The following is a 16384-nucleotide window of genomic DNA, read 5'->3' on the forward strand; positions in this document are numbered from 1 at the left end:
AAGGTTCGAGTTGCCAAACGTCTGCCTCGAAACCTTAATGACTTGGAGAAGATCTGCAAAGAGGAGTGGGACAAAATCCCTCCTGAGATGTGTGCAAACCTGGTGGCCAACTACAAGAAACGTCTGACCTCTGTGATTGTCAACAAAGATTTTGCCACCAAGTACTAAGTCATGTTCTGCAGAGGGGTCAAACACTTATTTCCCTCATTAAAATGCAAATCAATTTTTAACATTTTTGACATGCGTTTTTCTGGATTTTTTTTCGTTATTCTGTCTCTCACTGTTCAAATAAACCTACCATTAAAATTATAGACTGATCATTTCTTTGTCAGTGGGCAAACGTACAAAATCAGCAGGGGATCAAATACTTTTTTTCCCCTCGCTGTACGCACGTACAGAATTACCGAGGTGTTTCTGTGTGCCGGGCAGGGATACACCGTCTTAAGAATCTTCACGGTCACGTCGCGTTCGTGGTGAAAAAACCTTGAACGCTCTTGAAGTTCGTCACGCAAAAAAAAATCTCCGAGCGTTCAGCCGCCTGAGCTCGGGCGTGGGGTGCCTTAAGTCGTGCTTTTTGTCACTCCAACAGGGCAAACATTTGAAATGTGAATGGAGAAGACGAAAAATAGCAACAGATTCGTTTTTATTTCGCAATAACTTTAAGCATGTCGGCAAAATAATTGATAAACGCAGAGAAGGTAGAGGAGACGGAGAGAGGAAGGCCTGAGAAAACGGTAAACGTTCACGCATATTCGATATAAGATCGACGTTCCCAGCTCAACTGACCTGTTACGCCAAAAGGACCGAATTACGAGAGGCGACTTAGTGACCCCGGCAAAGTGAAACTTCCAGGGACTCGCGCTGGAGTTGGCGGTGCCCCCTCCCCCCTCCGCTCCCCCCGGTGAACACTTGAAACGAACGCAACGGAGAAAAATCCACGTGACCACGGGGAGAAAGAGAGAGACACGCAAACTCCAAAGATACAGCAGCAGGCGTCGTCTGGGTCTGCATCGAACCCACGACCTCCGGTATGCCAGGTGAGAGAGTTAACATCTCCTAGCCACCGCGGCACGTTTACAGCGTGCTCCGCAACGGAATTTCCCCCCCAAAAAAAAAAAGAAACCTTGAGCGGGCGACCGCCGCAGGCGGTCACACGGGCACGCGCACTTTAGCGTCACATCGAAAACAACGAGATCAACGCACGCAACGAGGAATCAGGGCACCCCGGCGCCTCCCCACCACGACAGCGTTCCGGTCCCGCCCGACTGGCGCCGCTCGCGCCGCTGCCTCGTCTTGGACAACCTCACCCTGCGGCACAGCCCGTCGTTCCCGGGGCTCGTCGGCGAGCCGCGGCCCGGTGCCTCCGTCTCCTCCCGCTCGGCCTCCGCGACCGACGACCCCACCGGTCCCGCCGCCGTCTCCGCCGTGTCGCTCTCCGGGGCCGCCGCGGCGGCGGCGGCGGCGGCGGCGGCGGCGGTCGGAACCGCAAAGCGGCGCTCCGGATTCTCCTCCCGCTCCGCCCCCTCCCACTCCGGCTCAAACAGCTCCGGGGTGTAGCAGCGATGGTCGTCGGCGTCGTCGGCGTCGTCGGCGTCGTCCCGGCACGGCGGCGCCGCGGTGCCGACGGTGGTAACGGCAGGGACGAGCGCGGCGCCGGCGGCGCCGGCGGTGGCGGCGGCGGGGGCGGCGAACCCGGCGGGGGCGGCGATAGTGGCGGCGATACCGGCGGCGGTAGTGGCGGTGTCGTCGGTGGCCACGCGGTCGCCGCCGGTTTCGGCGGCGACCGCGTCGCCCCCCTCCACCGGGAGGCCGTGCCGCGAGCCCGGGGGCCACGGCGCCGGCGTCGCCTCGCGCCGTTCGGCACCGACGCCGGCTCCACCGGGGCCGCCGGGAGGCGACAGGAAGCGGGCAATCGACGCGAAGCCGCGGTGTCGCGCCTCCCGTCCCCGCCAATGCCGCTGCCGCCCCCGCTGCCGTCTCCCGCCGGCGATGTCCAACGCGGGCGCCGGCGTGGCCGGAGGGGGGTCGCGGGCGGGGGTCGCTCGGCCGCCGCCGGCGTCGTGCGCGACGCCGGCCCTGCCAAGTCCGGCCGTGCCGCGGTCGAACGCGGCGCCGTGGCCGGGAGGGGGAGCGGCCGGCTCTATCGCGGCCGCGGGTTGGCCGGGAGAGGGCCCGGCCGCGACGGGGCCGGCGGGATCGGCGGGGCTCAGGGTGGCCCGGCAGGCCTCCGTGAAGGCCGAGAGGGAGCGGAGGCCGCTGGCGAAGTCGGCGTAGTGCCGCACTTGCTGCCGCAACCACTTCGAGAGACCTGCGCGCACGCACAAGCGGTGGGCGCGGTGGATATCGGGGATACGTGGCGGCCGCCGGGGTGCGCGTGGGTGCTCGTGGCGGATATCGGGGCGGGCGGACGCCGGCGGCACCGTACCCTCGGTGTACTTGGCGGGGTTCTTGCCGAAGCGAGCGTCCACCAGCAGCAGGGCCCCCCAGTCGTGGCGGTGGCGGATGCAGCGGCCCAGGGCCTGGTTGAGGGCGCGGAAGGCCTGCACCTCGTACCAGCGGCTCCCGGACAGCAGGCCGCGCGAGCGCACGTGCAGGTCGTTGTAGTCGCGTTTCAGCTTCACCTGCGCACGCGCAATCCCAGTCGGAACGTCCATTTGGACTGCGGGAGGAATCCGATGAGCCATGAAGCTCTTTTTTTTTTCACAGGCTTCTAGCCGGGGCACGGGATCAGAACGTTACAACAACAACAACAAACACAGTGCAAAGCACAGGAGAGGTAAACAAATCACGAAAAAAAACCACGCAAATACAACTCAACAATTTTTTATTTTTACTTACCAGGCAGAGCCCACTGGGCCGTTAACTTATTTTTCAGAAGCGACCTGGCCATCACTAATGATAGCTCAACGAAGTGGCGGCTTCTCAATGTGCAAATTTACAGCAGCAACCAAACACTCTGAACGCGTGGTGGTGATGCTGATTCTAAATGTGGGAGGGGAAAACCGGAGGACCCGGAGACAAATCCACGCAACCACGGGGAGAGAGAGACAGACTCCAAATATACAGCAGCAGGCGTCAGGGTCAGGATCGCCCACGACCTCCTGCACACCAGGCGAGGTAGTTAACATCTCCTAGCCACCGTGATGATGATGAGAGAGAGAGAGACGCACAAACTCCAAATATACAGCAGCAGGGGTCAGGGTCGGGATCGCCCACGACCTCCTGCACACCAGGCGAGGTAGTCAACATCTCCTAGCCACCGTGATGATGATGAGAGAGACAGAGACGCACAAACTCCAAATATACAGCAGCAGGCATCGGGGTCGGGATCGCCCACGACCTCCTGCACACCAGGCGAGGTAGTTAACATCTCATAGCCACCGTGGCGCCCTTTGCGAGCAGCTATTATAAAAGGCCGACAGAGCGGCACCTACGAGAGAGCGAGTGGCCAACACCACGGCCGGCCACGTCTTTGTCTCCCCGGTGACGATGTTTGCTACGGAACCACCGCACCAGGTACTCAGTGAAGGCTGAGTCGACCTAGGGAGGCCCAGGACCGGTTCGGATAAACGTCACCGGTGTTGGTGGCCGTGAGCGGGAATCGGAACCGGGTAGCCGGGATCGTAGGGCAGCGTAGCGCTCGCCGCGACACTGCCGCACTGACAAGACATGGACGAGAACAGACGTGACGGTGTGTGGTGGTGGTGGTGGTGATGGGTGATGGTGGGTGAGTTGTAATTGTGGTAATGACGATGAGAACTGCCGTCAAGTTGTAACGGTGGTGGTGGTGACGAGAGTGGGTGGTGGTGGTGGTGGTGGTGACGATAGTGGGTGGTGGTGGTGGTGGTGGGTTGTCACGGTGGGTAGTGATGGAGGGTGCTTGGTGGTGATACGAGGGTGTTGGTGGTGGTGACGATAGTGGGTGGTGGTGGTGACGGTAGTGGGTGGTGGTGGTGGGTTGTCACGGTGGGTAGTGATGGAGGGTGCTTGGTGGTGATACGAGGGTGTTGGTGGTGGTGACGATAGTGGGTGGTGGTGGTGGTGGGTTGTCACGGTGGGTAGTGATGGAGGGTGCTTGCTGGTGATACGAGGGTGGTGGTGGTGACGGTAGTGGGTGGTGGTAGTGGTGGGTTGTCACGGTGGGTAGTGATGGAGGGTGCTTGCTGGTGATACGAGGGTGTTGGTGGTGGTGACGATAGTGGGTGGTGGTGGTGGGTTGTCACGGTGGGTAGTGATGGAGGGTGCTTGCTGGTGATACGAGGGTGGTGGCACTGCGTGTGCCCCACGAGTCACCTGCAGGCCGCGCGTGTTGGGGTAGGGGATGCCCACGGTGAGCACCACGCGGGCATTGTCGTCGGCAAAGTCCAGCCCCTCGCTCACCTTGCCCCGGCACACGGCCAACAGCAGCGCGCCGTCTGAGCCGTGCATACACACGGCACACACATACACACACAAACACACACACATACACACACATACACAACAACCGCCATTCGCCACTAAGTGGCGGTGACGTCACCACGATGCTTGTGCCAGGCCACACACATACATACAACAACCGCCATTCACCACTAAGTGGCGGTGACGTCACCACGATGCTTGTGCCAGGCCACACACACAACAACAACAACAACCGCCATTCACCACTAAGTGGCGGTGACGTCACCACGACGCTTGTGCCAGGCTATGTGCACCCTGAGGCCACGTGAAGTGTCGAACATACATACACACACACATATACACACACACACACAAAGATCCCCCGTATAGCCTTAACAGACTGTAGGGGCAAGTGCTGTTAGCGAGCACCTATGAAGGCCGGCACGGCACACGAGGGGGTGGGTGACCAACACCATGCCCGGCCCCATTTTTCTCCCCAGTGGCGATGTTTATACACCGCACCAGGTACTCATTTGAGACTGAGTCGACCTAGAGTAGGCCCAGGACCAGTTCGGATAATCGTCACCGGTGTTGGCTGTGAACGGGAATCGAACTCGGGTCGCCAGGTTCGTAGCGCAGCGCGCTAACCACTACACTATCGCTTCCCACACACATACACACATATATATACACACACACAAACACACGGCAGTCACACATACATAAACTATTCAAAAACTAAACTATTTTTTTTTATTTTACCAGGTAAGGGCCACTGAGCTATCGAGCCCTTTTTCAGAAGCGACCTGGCCACCACAAATGACATCTCAATTCGGTGGCTCATCATCATCATCACGTGGAAATGTACGGCAGCCAAACACTCTGAACGCGTGACGTCGATTCTAAAATGTGGAGGGAAAAACCGGAGGACCCGGAGAAAAATCCACACGACCAAGGAGAGAAAAGAGGCGCAAACTCAAAATACACAGCAGGCGTCAAGGTCTGGGGACCTCCTATATACCAGGCGAGGTAGTTACCACCTTGCCACCGTGGCGCCTGCATGCATACGGACACAAAGATTCCTCACCTATAGCCTTAACGGACCGTCGGGCAAGTGCTGCTTCCTCACCGACGGAGGCCACATGGGTGGCCAGAGGCCACGCCTCGCCTCCTTTGACCTACCCAAAGCTGCCGTTTACACATGGCACCAGGTACTCGCATTCTAAGCCTGAGTCGACCTAGGGGAGGCCCGGAACTAACTTAGATATATTCTTAGCTCTTTCGGTAAAGTCACGTTGAAGGGAAACAATAAAATATATATAAAACAATAAAAATTCTCACGACGTTTCAACCATAACACAAACGGTCGTCATCAGGTGTGTCGGTTTGCATAAATTTATTTATTTTTAAACGGTGTATTTATTTATTTATAATTTTTCGTCTCCCCCCCTCCTCTTTTCAGAACATAGATGGACTAGTCCTTCTAAATAAACTGCCAAATCGCTGCGCGTGGCGCTAACGGTTTTTTATAAATAAATAAATACACCGTTTAAAAATAAATAAATTTATGCAAACCGACACACCTGATGACGACCGTTTGTGTTATGGTTGAAACGTCGTGAGAATTTTTATTGTTTTATATATATATTTTATTATTTTATTGTTTCCCTTCAACGTGACTTTACCGAAAGAGCTAAGAATATGAATTACTGCAGTCACGAAAGCTTTAAATCAAAATGGTTTAGATATAGTCAACACTGACGTGGGCTGTAACCGGGGAAACCAACGTAGTGCTGCCAACCACTGCAAAGACGAAGATCCCCCATGTAGCCTCAGCAGACTTTTGGGGCAAAGTGCTGTTAGCGAGTAGCACCTACGAAAGTCCAGCACTGTGGCACACGAAGTGGGGTGGTGGAGGGGTGGGGGTAGGGGGGGGGTGGGTGTTGGGGGGGGCAGGAGGGGGGTGGGGGGTGGGGGTGCGTACCGCGCTGGCCCTCCGTGTGCACCGCCGCATAGTACTCCTCCAGGAGGCGGTCGAACTCGGCCCGCTCCCCGCGCTGGGGCTCGCTCATCACCAGCTTGCGCTGCTCCAGTCCCGCCCACAGCCCCGTGCTCTGCCAGCGCTCGCTCACCTTCTGCAGCATCTGCTCACGCGGCGCACGCCACAAAGATCCCCCGCGTAGCCTTCGGCGAGACGGCCGGGGGCAAGCGCCGTGATGGCGAGCGGGCGCCAAAGAAGGCCGGCACGGCGCACGAGGGGGGTGGGCGGCCAGCGCCACGCCGCCTTCGTCTCCCCGGCGAGGATCGTTTGCACGCCGCTCCCCGCCTCTATTTGAGGGAAGGGGCCCAAGACCGACTCGAATAGCGGCGTGCCCCCAGGCGCGCTGGGGGCACGCGGGCGCAGCTTCGGCAAACTGGAGGCGCGGCAATCGCGCCGCGCAGCAAGCCCCCAGACGTGGGCAAGCGCCGTGCCGCCGCTCCGAACGCTTCGGGGCCGGGCGGGGACGCGCGCGGCCGAGGCACCTATCTCTTATCGGAATCCTTATTTAGACTGGAGGAATCCAATGAGCTAAGAAGCTCTTTGTTCACAGAAGTCAGGACAGCTGCGCGCGTGTCCCCCTGCCCGTGCGCGCGTTATGATTTATGAGGAGCCCGAATGCGCCGGAGAGAACGCCGTGGACGCGTCTCGAGAACCGGGCGCCCATTCCACCCGTTGGGGGGTAGCGCCTCCCCCACCCGCCCGCACCCTGCCCAGCAGCGATTTCATTCAACAAATAGTGCGCCACGGTGGCTAGATGTTGACTACCTCGCCTGTATGCAGGAGGTCGTGGGTTAGATCCTGACCCTGATGCCTGCTGCTGCTGCTGCTGTATATTTGGAGTTTTACATGGTCTCCCCGTGAATCCGTGGATTTTTCTCAGGGTCCTCCACATTTAGAATCAACATCACACGTTTAGAGTATTTGACTCCTATGCATTTCCACATAATAAGAGACATCATTGAGCTATCATTTGTGGCCAGGTCGCTTCTGTAATAGAGCTATATAGCTCAGTGGGCCATAACAGAGTGTTGGGGCAAGTGCTGTTAGCGAGCACCTGTGAAGGCCGGCACGGCATACGAGGGGGTGGGTGGCCAACACCACGCCCGGCCGCCTTTGTCTCCCCAGTGGCGATGTTTACACACCGCATCAGGTACTCAACTGAGGCTGAGTCGACCTAGGAGAAGGGCCATGACCGGTTCAGATAATCGTCACTGGTGATGGCCGTGAGCGTGAATAAAACTCGGTTGGCCGGGTTCGAAGCACAGCGCGCACTAACAGCCGCACTTCCACCCCCCATTCCGAAACTCGCACAAACGAACACGTACACGCGCACACACACGCACACACGTGCCCCAACACACACACACGCACACACACACACGGGCACGCTTGCCCCGACGCACACACACACGCACACACACACGTATATAATCCCCGGTCCCAGGCACATCTCAAGCGGACATCTCGGCCATAATGAGATCCAGGGCGGCTGCCGGAGACGATGGCGTGGCGGCCCGGGAGCCCAGACGCTCTGCGCTTTGTAAAGAGTTTAACGGGCGGAGGAGAGGGGGAGGGAGGTGGTGGGGGGGACATCGCATGGGGGGGGGGGGGGGGGGGAGAGGACATATGACAGCGCAGAGCTCCCACAAAGGGTTACCGCCATCTGTGTAAAAGAGCTTTGCAGCTCTTCGGATTCCTCCCGCACGTCAATAAACATTCAGATTATAACGTCGCAGCGTCGCGAGCGGTGGCGGCGGCAGCCGCTTTGGGGGAGGGTTTCATCCAGCAGTGGACTGAACGCGGCCGACGTTGACGACGCTGGCGATGATAAACCTGGGGCTGCCAGACACGCACGCGCCCCGACACCGGCCCACTGACCCTGCCGTGCGTGGCTCCGCCGGCAGCGGACGCAGAGGCATTTCGCGAGCTCGGCGGGTCGCAACGCACGCCGGCGGCAGGCAACGGCGACCTTGCCCTCGGCCGACGCTCTGCGACCGAGGCGGAAGGGGGCCGGCCCCCCACCCCCCCCGCCACGCCGCGTTCGTCCGTCCGCCGTGTCCGCAGCGGGGTGCGGGGCGAGGGGGGGGGACAGGGCTCCGCGGCGCTCGTAAACACGATGCAATATCAAGGAGGCTCGAGTTAAGGGTCAGCTTCGCTCGATCGGCCACGTTGATCAAAGGGGTTTCCCCAAAGCTGAGAGACGCAAGCCAGCGGCAAATAAGAACCCTTTGCAAAACACGCAACCAGGGCCCTGAGGGCTGCTGCTCGTTGACTTCTGTGCTCACAACCACGACAAAGATCCCCGGCCGCCGTGCAGCCTCAACAAACTGCTGGGGGCCGAGTGCTGTCGGCGAGTGGCGACACACCCTCTGAAGGCCGGAATGGCGCGCGAGGGGGCGGGTGGCCGGCGCCGCGCCCGGCCGCCTTTGTCTCCCCAGTGGCGATGCTGTACACGCCGCCACCGGGCACTCGTTTGAAGTCCAGGACCGATTCAGAAAATTGTCACGGGTTGGTGGCCTCGAGTGGGACTCGAACTCGGGTGGCCGGGTTTCGTGGCGCTAACCACCGCACGATCCGTGTCTGGGCGCGCGGCCGCCGGACTCGAACCGCGAACCTGCGCAGCGACGAGCGGGCGGTGACGCGACCCGGCTGGGCCGCGTCACCGCCCCCCCAATGATCATGATTATTTTAGTCTGTTTGTCATTTTCTCGGCGCATCTCTGCACAACGTTCAGCAACGTGCCCAGGTGTCTTGATCTGACGATGATGGCGCTTTCGAGCGGCAGATGTGTGACGTGACATGCGGAACAACCTGCGCATGCAAAAAAAATCTAATTGGCTTGACTTGGGTTACGAGCGAATCACCAAATTAAGCGTGGTTGGGTCGTGGGTTTAGTCAGATCTCGGAAGCTCCGCAGGGTTCAGCCTGGGTAGCACATGGATGGGCCTTATCTAGTACATTTTTTTAAAATAGTTTAGTTTAGTTTGTATGGAGAGACTCGCTCCCACCATAGGAAGGTGGAATTTCCACCACTGCCATAGGGCTGTAACCGGGAGATGAGCACAAATGCTTCAAAGCTCATTTGAGAAGGAAATCGGCCTTTTGTAATGTTGATGTTATTAATTGGTGACCGTTTTATATGCCGGGCGATAGTGGCTTTGCACGTGGCCTGTAATCCGGCACCGTGGAGGCAGCGAGGATTGGTGGATCACGCACGGATGTTGCACAACTCGTGGGCATCGAGGAGAACGTGAAACCCTGGCTCACTAGCAGAAGACGGTACAGCGACATCCGCACTTTGCCGTACCATCTGCTTGGGATAGAGCGTTGCCCCCTCGCACGCGTAAGAACGCTCCTTAATTCGGCGGGAAACATCTTGACGTACGGAGGACGACAGAGCTTGGGGCAATTGTTGGTAGGCGCCAGCTCGCCGCCTGGCTGGGGCTGGCTGCCTTTCCAGCTTGTGGCAATTGCAAGATGCAACTTCCTTACTGGGCAGCCGACACTCCGACGATCCGTACAATCGCCCGGTGTGACGATGACACTTTCCCACTGCTGACGGGGAAGCGGAACGTCTCGCGGACCTCGAAACGAATTGGGAGAGGCCGGCGATGGCGGTCGGCGAGAGCGCCCGCCCACTCGCAACGACGCGCCGCATTAATCGTTGCCGCTGCCGTATGGCGGCAGAAAAAAAAGAAAAATGTGCCGAGGTAGGCTGGCGTTTTGAGCAACGGCCTTTTCACATCGGAGCATTTATTGAGACGGATTTCCGCTAAGCGCGCGCCCCGAGTGGCCGAGCGATCATTCAACATTTTTAAGAGGGCTTTCTCTCCTAATCCAGAATGCAAGCGAGCGAGCAAAAAAAAAAAAAATGTATTTTAAAACCGTCTCCGTTTCATCTCACGGCACCTGGAAATGCCAACAGTGGACGCCTACAAAACGGGGCCCTCGGTTCGGGCCAGGTCCTAAAGTGGGGGGGCGGGCAGGGGGGGCTGGGGGGGGGCGGGAGCGGCCCGGGCGACCCTTTCATCGCGCCGCCCCTGCTTCGTCTCCAGCCGCCCGTAAAGAGGAGCAAGGACAGGTCGATGCTCGCTCGCTCGCTCGCACCGCCACCACGACGCCAGCGCGCAGGCCGCCCTCGTCAGCCGTCCCACGAGCGGGCGCCGCAGGCCCGGCACCCGCATCGTGGAGGGACGCGGGCGGAGGCCGGAGCTTGGAGAGGCGACGCGGGGGGGGGGGGCAGGGAGGAGGCCGTGGGAGGGGGTGCAGGGAGGGAGGGGAGCTTGGGGCGAGGTGACATGAAGAGAGAGAGGAGAGGGGCACGCGGGGCAGCAGGAGAGAAAGGACGGCAAGGGTGGAGGTGAGGGAGGGAGAGATTGAGAAGGGAAAGATAAAGAGAGGAGAGAGAAGGGAGCGAAAGATAAATCACGATTTATTTTTATTTTACCAGGTAAGGCCCCACCGAGCTATGTAGCTCTTTTTCAGAAGCGACCTGGCCATCACAGTTGATAGCTCAAAGAAGTGGTCGCTTGGAAATTTATAGTGGAGGGAAAAACCGGAGGACCCGGTGAAAAATCCACGCGACCACGGGGAGAGAGAGAGACACGTGACAGGAAAGGTGACGAAGTAAAGGGTACGGGGGAGGAAGAGACGTGGGAGAGGCAGGGAGAGGAGAGATATTAGAGACAGAGGATAAACTGTGATGCAAAACAGGGAAGGGAGAGAGAAAGAGAGAGAATAGTGAGATAGAATGACGAGTGTGAGAGATGGAGGAGAGCGAGTGAGAGTGACAGCGAGAGAGAGCAAGCGAGCGAGAGAGAGCGAGAGAGAGAGCGAGCGAGAGAGAGAGAGAGACAGCGAGAGAGAGAGCAAGCGAGAGCGAGAGAGAGCGAGTGAGAGAGAGAGCGAGTGAGAGAGAGAGAGCGAGTGAGAGAGAGAGCGAGTGAGAGAGAGAGCGAGAGAGCGAGCGAGAGCGAGAGAGAGCGAGTGAGAGAGAGAGAGCGAGTGAGAGAGCGAGAGAGCGCGAGAGAGCGAGAGAGAGCGAGAGAGCGAGAGAGAGAGCGAGAGAGAGAGAGCGAGTGAGAGAGCGAGAGAGAGCGAGAGAGAGAGAGACAGCGAGAGAGCGAGAGAGCGAGAGAGAGCGAGAGATAGCCATCGAGAGAGAGCGAGAGATAGCAAGCGAGCGAGAGCGAGAGAGCGAGCGAGAGAGCAAGCGAGAGAGAGAGAGAGCGAGTGAGAGAGAGAGAGCGAGAGAGAGCGAGAGAGAGCGAGCGAGAGAGAGCAAGCGAGAGAGAGCGAGCGAGAGAGAGCGAGAAAGAGAGAGAGAGCGAGAGCGAGCGAGAGCGAGCGAAAGAGAGCGAGACAGAGAGCAAGAGAGAGCGAGCGAGAGAGAGCGAGAGAGAGAGAGAGAGCGAGCGAGCGAGCGAGAGAGCAAGCGAGAGAGAGCGAGAGAGCAAGCGAGAGAGTGAGAACGAGAGAGAGAGCGAGAGAGAGACAACGAGAGAGCGAGAGAGAGCGAGAGAGAGAGAGCGAGAGAGAGAGCGAACGAGAGCGAACGAGAGAGAGAGCGAGAGCGAGAGAGAGAGCGAGTGAGAGAGAGAAAGCGAGAGAGAGAAGAATTTCACGGAGTGGAGCGCTGACAAATGAAAGGCACAGAAGCGCGTGCAGAACCCCAATGTACAGGGGGTACGACATACATTAGGGTGGCAGATCACAAAGTGAATACGACAGACACCGAGAGGGAAGATAAGGAGGGTGGGGGGTGATGCTGCGTGGAGGGGGGGGGGCACTTGAAGAGAGACAGAGAGGAGGGAAAAGACAGACTTCTTAAGAGGCCTTCTTTTAAAGATGACTTAGGAACTGGCGAGCCACAGAGCTTAGCGAGCCCATCGGCCCGTGGGATTTACGAGCGGGGATGTGCGTGCGTCCGTCTGTGTGTCTGTCTCGCTCGCTATCTCTCCCCCACCCCCCTCCGGCCCCACCGCTTCTCCGCGTGCGGCGCTGTGCGTCTGGTTTTTTACGGGGGAGACTTTGCCAATCACCGGAACGCGTGCGGCGCCACCGTAATGCCTCCGCCGCGATTTACAATCGCAGCCCTTCTTGCGAACTCTCTCCGCCAAACTCTCCCCTTGCTCTCTCTCTCTCTCTCACTCTCTCCGCACTCTCCCTTCTCAATTCAGGATCTTAACCCCCCCCCACCTCCTTTAATGCGCTCCACTCCTCGCTGTAATGCTCGTTAATGCGCACTCTCCCATCTCCGACGCTCGCGATGCCGTGACTGAAAATTTAATTTACAGGCCTTTGTTAATCCGCCGCTCCACCACACCCCCTCCCTCCACCGTGTCGGTCACGCGGAGAGATATTGTTTCACCGCACTTCACCGCGCCAGGTCAGCGCGAGTTGGTGTGGTGGACGGCGGGGCCGGGCAACGCTTCAGATGTCACGAGTTGCCACCGGCGCCAGTAGCGCCCGCGGAGATCACACTCAGATCCGCGGGGGTTCGTAGCGCGGCGCGCCAACCGCTGCACCACCGCTCCACCCCCTCCATGCCACGCTCTCCTCCCATCCACCCCCTCCATCTGCCCCGCTCTCCCCCTCCTTCCTCCACTCCGTGACCGCGCTATTGCACACTCTCACACTATCCCAACGCTTCCCATCTCGCTCTTCTCTCTCGACACCGACACCTCCTTCTCTCTTCATCGCCGACGCTCTCACAATCTCTCTCTGGACCTCCACTCAACTGCAGCACTCTCTCCCGTCTCCAGTCGACTCCCATCATCCACTCCTCATGCACACTCCTTGGTTATGTTTTGTTCACAGGACTCGTCCCCTCCCTCCCGTGCACCGCTGCTCCCTCTACCGGACTACTCCTAGAACTTTCACGACCCTCGCCCATCATCCCTGGCTCTGCTGTCCCCCTCCTCCTCCTCCTCCTCCTCCGCCTCCTCTTCCAGCGTTATCTCATCCCCACTCTCTCTGCCCCCGCTCTCCCTTCGCTCTCCTACTCCTCCTCCCAATTCTTATCAAAAACAGGTGTCCATCACCCCCTCCCTCCACCGATTTGCCCTCTACGGGGAGGGAGGGAGGGAGGGAGGGAGGGGGAGAGGGAGGGAGGGGGAGAGGGAGGGAGGGGGAGAGGGAGGGAGGGAGGGAGGCAGGGAGGGAGGGAGGGAGGCAGGGAGGGAGGGAGGGAGAGAGGGAGGGAGGGAGGGGGAGAGGGAGGGAGGGAGGAGAGAGGGAGGGAGGGAGGGAGGGAGGGGGAGAGGGAGGGAGGGAGGGGGAGAGGGAGGGAGGGAGGGAGAGAGGGAGGGAGGCAGGGAGGGAGGGAGAGAGGGAGGAAGGGAGGGAGGTTGGTGCCATGACCCTGACACACAGCTTGTAAACCAGTCGTATACACCAGGGTCCGCACCCTGAGCGATCGGTTGCGTGCAACCGAACGGCTTTCATGCGGACGTCCCCTGCAACCGGTTGCAGGCAGAAATTGCGCAACTGGCTGTTCGCAGAAAGGGAGAGACCTGACTTTTAAGCGGCGATCCGTTGCGCGATTTGTCGCGAAGCGGTTCACAAGTGCGTCGCTGCACATTCGAGAACTGTGATTGCTCGCTGTATTGGTGACGGGGGTGAAAGGGGTCGGGTGGGTGGAGCTATCCAGACTGAGGGGGCGGGGGCTCTGTTGGAAAGGGGCGTGGCCATACACTCCAGCCACGCCCAGACTCCACCCCCTTGCCACGCAACTTCTCGCCGAGATTCCGGACAAAGCGGTCGCAGGCGATGATCGAGTCGCACGGCTTTCGAGAGAGATTAGATTGTGGACCTGGCTTCAGAGGCGGGGTTGAGGGGGTCACGCAGAGATCATCATGCGATGCGCCACCTCCTAAGCCGTGTGCGCGTGAATGTGAGTGGAGGGAAACGCTCAGCGCTGTAACATCACCGGTGAATATCTCACCCGGGCGGCCTCACCTTGAATGAGTACCTGCCGGGGTACACAAACACCGGCGCCATGAAGACAAAGGCAGCCCGTCGTGATCCTCGCCACACCACCCATTCCGCACTGTGCCAGCCTTAATAGGCGCTCACGAAACAGCAATTTGCCGCCGACAGCCTGTTGCAGACTACAACGGGAGATCTTCGCCTCGTCTCCACCGGTGTACGTGAACGCATCTGAAGGTGCACGTGCTCGTACTGATTGTACGCGTGTGCTTACTGTCGTGCGCTATCGTGCGTACGCACACCCGCTCGCGCGTTCCGATGATTCGCCGGTGAGCGGGACACCCGCCCCGCAACATGCGGACGTACGCTCGTGCAAGTACGGGAGAACGCATTTCGCACCGCACGTAGCCGACCGTGCCAACGGGAGAGGGTCAGAGTGGCGTGCGGCGGGGGGCGGCGGTCGTACCTTGTACGAGGGCAGGAAGCAGAGCACCCCTCGTGGCACCGTGCGGCACACGCTCAGCAGCAGCTCCCCCAGCTCGTCCTGGAAGGCGAACGTCTCGGTGTGGCAGTACGTGGCGCACAGCTCCCTCCCGCTGGGGCCCAGCCCTACCGTGCCCACCCACACCTCACCCGTGGGGTACCGGGAGGGGGGGGGGGGGAGGGTGGGAGGGGGACGGACACGCACAGGGTGCCACAGACACAGGGATCCCTCTCGATTTGTCTGACGGGAGTGCGCCAATGGGAGCGCTGTTTTGCGAGCGCCTATTATGTCCGGAGAGTGGCACACAGTGACTTGGTAAGAGAGCGTTATGGTGGTGCACAAAAAAGGTCACACTGTTGTGATATTTCGATTCTGTTTACATTCATGCTTCTGGAGTGGAAGATGGCAGCCTACACGCGTCCCATTCTTCTCACGACGACTGCCATGAAAGTGGCGATCGAAGCAGAGCACCCGGTGAAAAATCCACGTGACCACGGGCAAATAGGGACATGGAAACTCCAAATATACAGTAGTCGTCAGGGTCGGGATCGAACTGGACATCTGTGAAAAACAGCTTTACAGCTCATCGTATTCCTCCGGCACGATTAAATATTCCGATTCTCAACCAGCGACCGACCTCCTGCGTACCAGGCGAGGCGGTCAACCGTCTCGCCACCGCGGCGCCCACGTGTATTCTTCTAAACCAAAACTCATCTCTAGCAAAGGGCACCTACTAAGAGGGCAGGAGTTTTTGTCCGTCGGTTCGCGTTGGGCTGCGCCGTCCGTGGCTCGGCGTGCGCGCACACCTGCGAGGGGTTGATGACGTGCGTGGCCTCGCGCTGGATCGTGAAGGAGACTCCCAGCTCGGAGGAGAACGACGCCATGGGGCTCAGCGTGCCCGAGGTGAGGATGATGGTGCGGGCGTGCGCGCTCAGGTCCGAGAAAGCCTGCGAACGAACACGCGCACGGACACCGGTCAAAAGGGATTTCCTGCTCAAATGAACGCTCGGGCATCGGTGCTCATCGCCTGTCCGCGGCTCTTCGAGCGACGAGGCGGGTAGAACATTATCCACGTTTCTATGACGGGGGGGGGGGGGGGGGCGAGCTTATTCATTGGACGACCGATGTTGACTACCACCTCCCCCCTCACAAAAGTGGTACCTATTTATCGGCCCAAGGGGGGGGATGATGGGCTGAGTCAACCCCTCAACACGGATTTCAACACCGAATCTGAGGATTGAGATTCACCCGCTCCTACCACTTAGTCACCAGTTTTCACGCGCACAGAGACAAGATGCCCCGTATAGCCTTAACATAATTTTGGGGCGAGTGCTGTTAGCGTTCAGCAATACCTAGAAAGGCCGACACGGCACACGAGAGGTGGATGGCCAGCACCACGCCCTGGCCGCCTTTGTATCCCTAGTGGAAATGTTTACACATCGCACCAGGTACTTATTTGAGTCTGAGTTGACCTAGTCGGAGGCCCAGGACCGGTTCGGATAATCGTCACCGCCGTTGGCCGTGAGCGGGAATCCAAGTCGGGTCGCCGG

The 16384-nt window shown here is 59.2% G+C and overlaps 1 protein-coding gene across 1 annotated transcript in view; it reads right to left on the reverse strand.

Annotated features, from left to right (window-relative positions):
• Positions 1-626: 626 nt before the first annotated feature.
• The window catches only part of BRIP1 (BRCA1 interacting DNA helicase 1), a 36711-nt gene continuing 20953 nt past the window's right edge, over positions 627-16384 (reverse strand). The window contains exons 14-19 of the mRNA XM_032967526.2: positions 15641-15781; positions 14817-14978; positions 6365-6524; positions 4294-4415; positions 2426-2621; positions 627-2308 (exon numbers count right to left, since the gene is read on the reverse strand). Coding sequence (XP_032823417.2) covers positions 1215-2308; positions 2426-2621; positions 4294-4415; positions 6365-6524; positions 14817-14978; positions 15641-15781 — 1875 coding nt within the window. The 3' untranslated portion in view covers positions 627-1214. The remainder of the gene's footprint in view (positions 2309-2425; positions 2622-4293; positions 4416-6364; positions 6525-14816; positions 14979-15640; positions 15782-16384) is intronic.

This window comes from Petromyzon marinus, chromosome 38 (genome assembly GCF_048934315.1).
Source record: "Petromyzon marinus isolate PM22_M1 ecotype Great Lakes invasive population chromosome 38, UKy_Petmar_22M1.pri1.0, whole genome shotgun sequence".
NCBI lineage: Eukaryota > Metazoa > Chordata > Hyperoartia > Petromyzontiformes > Petromyzontidae > Petromyzon > Petromyzon marinus.